The 5,411-nt window shown below is 46.6% G+C and overlaps 1 protein-coding gene across 1 annotated transcript; it reads right to left on the bottom strand.

Moving 5' to 3' along the window:
• Window positions 1-1,076: 1,076 nt before the first annotated feature.
• On the bottom strand, window positions 1,077-2,073 carry LOC119310872 (ethylene-responsive transcription factor ERF109-like). Its single transcript, XM_037586491.1, has one exon. It carries the CDS (start codon window positions 1,977-1,979, stop codon window positions 1,221-1,223), a length of 759 nt encoding a protein of 252 aa, XP_037442388.1. The 5' UTR covers window positions 1,980-2,073; the 3' UTR covers window positions 1,077-1,220.
• Between the last annotated feature and the right edge of the window lie 3,338 nt (window positions 2,074-5,411).

Here is a 5,411-nt window from a genome sequence, read left to right as displayed (position 1 = left end):
ATAAAAAGAGCCTTCCCTCTGGCTGGACCCATTGCTTAACCCAGCCTCGGGAAAGGGACATTAGGTCGATGTCATCACCTAACCCAGACGGATAGACTTTTACGCGAAGCACATGGTTTGATGGTGGGAGAGGTTACAAACTCCAGCTGCCACACTGTCGAATGGACGGTGTGATACAGCTAAACTACTTTACCCAAGAGCAACCTTCTTTGAATGGCACATTGAACTCATGGATGAGCCTCAAGATAGCAACTCCGAACAAGTGACTGAACAAGAGCAATCTTTTTCTTGCAGTTGTAAACATGTGACAACATAGGCGCGCTTACACCACCGCCGGTGCGATCAAATGTGGGAGTGGTACATTTTATATTTTTTTCATCGGCAAAAGGTTTGATGGTACGGTTTTCCTATGTAATATTCAACTTACATGCCTGTATTACAATTAACGCCAAATGTGTAACATTAAAAACCAAGTTACTTAAAGAACCAGAAACAAAAAGAGCAACTTCCAGTCCTAGCAAAAAAATAATAATTGTACAATAATAAGGGAGTAAAATTGCTAAACAGCTTAGGGTTAAAACACAAGATGAGTTGAACATCATAAGGTAAACAAGTTAAATATGTGTTTGCGGTTAGTAAACAAGTGAAATTGCATGCATAATAATTTAACTCGTATATCTATCCCTGCTGCTAAGCATATATATGTCATATCGAATATACGTTTTTTTAGTGATGCACCAAAAGAATGAGAATCATGTTGCAAAAGGAAATCGCTTTCAAGTGCATGGACCATTGCCATCTTGGTGTCCCATCCTAGAAATGAATCCAACAATCAACAAAAAAGGCCGGCGCGGATGGGGCATCCTAGAAATTTTCGGGTTACCGTTGAAGGTGCCCTAATCTGAAAGCTAGCGGTTAGATTACGGTAAAATTATCATACACATACACCACCCGATTCTCATACCAATGCGCAATTGTTAGCGTTTGTTAATGGCGGAGCTCGTGAGTAAAATCCGTTTAGTTCTTTGACCAACTTTGTCTTAGACGTTGCAATTTTACAGTGTGGTCTCTTTGGCTATGGTTAAACAAAACTTTTCCATTGATCGGGTGGACATTTACAACCGAAGCTAGGACGTGTGCTAACCAGGATCCAGGACCGTCGTACAATGTGTGTTGATTGATCTGCTGCACAGTGACACTAGTCTAACATTTGTCTAGCACTAATAGGCATCCAATCGTCTCTGTCCCGGTGCGTGAAGCATGTCCAAGGTGTTGTCGACCGGGAGCAGCAAGCAGAGGTCGCTCTCGTCCAGCTTCATCAAGTCCACCAAGCCGTCCCAGAGCAGGTCACCTGTTTCCTCCTCGTCCCCGCTGCGTGGCGAAGGCGACGGCGAGCACGCGTCGGACTTGGCCGCGGCATTGCCGCTGCCACCCAGCTGCTGCTGCTGCTGCTCGGGGGAGAAGTTGAGCTTGGCGCGCGGGCCGCGGAACTCGACGGCGGCGCGGTCGTAGGCCCTGGCGGCGTCCTCGGCCGTGTCGAAGGTCCCGAGCCACACCCGCACGGCGCGGCGCGGGTCGCGGATCTCCGCCGCCCACTTGCCCCAGGGCCGCTGCCTGACGCCACGGTACTGGTTCTTCTTGTTCCTCCGCCTCCTCTGCGGCCCGCCAGCGGTCGCCGCTCTCGGCGCGTCCGATGCCGCGATCGCGCCGGTGGCCTCCGCGCCGAAGAACTCGCACCCGAGGCACCCGTCCATCCCGCACGCCGAGCACGCCTCCTTGCTCGCCGGGAAAAAGAAGGCCGGTGCCGGCGTGGTGTACCCGGAGACGACGTGCAGCAGCGCGGCGACCACGACGCTCTGCTCCTGCTCTGGCGAGAAAACCCTGCCGGCGAACGGCAGTGGTGGCTCGGCTGTCGTGGAGCTCGGGTCCTCCTCGAAGTGGCCTTCGAAGCGGATCATGTACTCCCGGCTCGCCTTCATTGACGCCGACAGTGACGGTGAAGGTCTGTGTGTTCTTGCTGTCGATAAGTGCCTGATTGTGTCTTGAGCTGAGTGATGGCTGGAGGTAGCTCGGGGGTGATGGTTGTTTGAAGTGAGTCTGGGGGGAGGGGAGAGGTATATATATGCTCCGGTTGACGTCGCAGGGGACGCGGCGCATGCATAACATAGGGCACCGACCATTTTGGATTTTGGATGGGGGCTAGCTCATCGACCGCGTGCGAAACGTGCGCGTTCGGGGGCCTCGGGTTTGTTTGTTGGTTTTGTTTATTCCGGTATTGCCCTCCAGGCGAGGGACAGCCGACAGCGTCTGCGTGTGGACGCGAGGGGATCGCCAGCAGTGACGCTAGTGGAAGAAGCAGAGAGTGGGATCGGGATGCGATGGACCCATGGCCCATGGGGGCCTGGAATCGTTACGGATAAGTTCGGTCCGTCGGCCCGTCTGTTGAAAGGGTCAAGGAGAGGATGGTCTTGCTCGCCTCACGTGGCGCCGAGGTCGGCTGATGCACCTACTAGTAGCTTGTTTTTTTTTTTTCGAGTAAAGACAAAATGCCATTTATTAAGTACTCCCTCCGTTTTTATTTAGTTCGCATACTCTATATAGGGCCTAATACATTTTTCGAGATTGCCTTTGACTATTGATAAGGTTAATAGTATATGATCCCTAAAAAAAAAGATTAATAGTATATGAGATGTATAATGTGAAAATTATATCATCCGAAGCTCCTTCCACGTACGAATTTGACGGTATGCTTTGTGTAACTTGCATGTCATATATTATTGCTCTAATGTGTGGTCAAAGTTAGCCTTGAAAGACATATTAGGCCCTATATAAATGGATAGAGGGAGTATTAGTTTTGGTCAAAGTCAAGCTTTACTAACTTTGACCAAGTTTATAAACAAAAATAGTAAGATATACAATAACAAATCAACAACATTTGATTTATTAATGAATGTACTTTCACATCGTATAGATTTATTAGATAAATGTCTATACTTTTTTCTATAAACTTGGTCAAACTTTACGAAGTTTGACTTCAGTCAACTCTAATATGCAGAGTAAATAAAAACGGAGGAAGTATAGAAGAAAACCTTATGAAAACATCTTTATAGAAAATAAAAATACATTCAATTTTTTTGGGATGCCAAAGATTATCTCTCCTGCATCCATCGGCGACGTGTTGTGTGCAAAGCTCACTTCCATTCCATCTCTAGGCCTTGGTCTCAACGAAGCAAACTTATTTAAACTCAGGAACTCGTAAAAGCAGCGGACGAGAAAGCATAGATGTAGTGTTTTGGCGTAGTGGGGAGTAAGATTGTGCTTCTTTTTACTCTTTTCATTCCAATCGAAAGCTTAACCGCAAATTCCGAACATTTAAAACCAAGATACTTAAAGTAGTATATTGGGAAGCAAAAGAAACAAAAGAAGCAACTTTCAGTGCTATCCACAAGAAATGTACAAGGATAAAGAGGTTAAAGTAAAAAAAAAACATGATGAATTGATGATCCGCATGCATAATTAACTCATGCGTTACTGTCTACCCGGGCTGTCGGCTTAATATATGCCCCATCACAACAACATTTTTTACTCTGGCACCAAGAGAATGAGAACCATGTCCCTCAATGCCTTCAAAAGAATTCGCTTTTATATGCACGGGACGTCGTTGTCCTAAGAGGCTAAGAAGCATCTAAAAATGTGCATGTACTAGGCGACGTGCCCGGTCCCTGTTTGGAACAAATCAACAAAAGGCTGGCTGCTGGTGTACATGGGTGCGCACTGAGCCACGGAGATGGCTCTTCGCTCTCGCTCACGACCCGCCCGTGGTGAACTGAAAGCGACGCTGACAGAGCGGAGACAGCTCCTCCCTCCTGAGCCGCGGGGCGTCCACGGATGGATATTTTTTGTTCTCCGGTCAAGGTCGAAAACGTCAATATCTCTTTGTGCTCACAATAGTGACAAGTAATTGCGTGACGGTTAGCTTCGCTGCGCAGATGCTTTCGACCGTTGGTGTTTAGAGCATAATTGGTTTGCTACCAACATTTGGCATTGCCAATATTTGGCAAGCCAACATTTGACAAAATCAAAAGTTGCCAACATTTGGCAATTTTTTGTGAGATTGGCAATGCGAATTGGCAAGCAACCAATCTCTAGCCAATATTTGGCGGTTGCCAAAATTTGGCATGCCAACTTTTGACATCAAACCAATTATGCGTCGTGCATGACGCGTGTGTGGCCTGGTTACACTAGTGACTTGTATGGTGTAGACGTGACACTTCTGGGTTCTTGTGTCGTGTCAATCCGTTTATTAAAAATAGTAATCATTCAAACTAATTAACGAAAAATCAGACGGAAACAATAACGAGCAACTATCATGGAACATGACGAGCCATGACTGGCCAGCCTAATTACCAACACGTGCTTCACACAAATGTTATCGTTATCATTCCTCCTCGAGACAACGTCTACGACGTCAACACGACTGGCCACTAACGAAGACCTTACCGTAGCCACTGCACAATGTCCATGTCGACCTGTGCCAAATAGCCAGGCACACACCCCTGCGGCTAGACATCTTCGTTTTCATAGGCGAGCAACAATGGGAAAATATGCAAGGAGAGTACCGCATTAGATCACGTGGAAACCGAATGAGCAGGCATGTCAGTGAGTTAACTAATACAATCTCGGTGCAGCCGAACCACCACTCAACGTTGTCATCTTGGCTGCACACATTGGCTGGGCACATGACGACCACAGTGTTGTATGCGTCCAGCCCCGAGAGAAGTGTGATTCAGATAAAGAAGAGCCTTCGAAGCTACTCCCCAAAGAGGAAAGCGATGTTAGGCCGATGTCATCGCCTAACCCAGATGGGTAGGCTTTTACGCGAAGCACATGGTTCAAGGGCGGGAGAGGTCACAAACTACAATTATCCCGCAAAAAAAACTACAATTGTGACACCACCGAATGGACATTGTGACAAAGCTAAACTACTTTACCGAAGAGCAACCTTCTTCGATTGGCACACTGAACTCATGGATGACCGAGCCGAGAGCAACTCAGAACAAGTGACCAAACCGAGAGCAATCATGTACTTTCATGTGTAAACCGGCGACAACATAGGCGCAATCCAATCGCACCACCGCCTGTGTGATTAGATGTAGGAATGGTACATTTTATAATTTTCATGGGCAAAAGGTTTGATGGTGTAGTTTTCCTCCGAAACCTTCAACTTACATGTTGTATTACAATTAACGGCAAATGTGTAACATTAAAAACCAAGTTACTTAAAAATTCAGAAATGAAAAAAAGAGCAGCTTTCAGTCCAAGCAAAAAAAAATTGTACAATGATAAGGGAGTAAAATTGCTAAACAGGTTAGGGCAAAAACACAAGATGAGTTGAACATCTCAAGGTAAAC

Source organism: Triticum dicoccoides, chromosome 1B (genome assembly GCF_002162155.2).
Source record: "Triticum dicoccoides isolate Atlit2015 ecotype Zavitan chromosome 1B, WEW_v2.0, whole genome shotgun sequence".
Classification (NCBI taxonomy): Eukaryota; Viridiplantae; Streptophyta; class Magnoliopsida; order Poales; family Poaceae; genus Triticum; species Triticum dicoccoides.
Note: the sequence above shows the minus strand (reverse complement) of the source record. Positions and strands in the feature narration are given on the sequence as shown.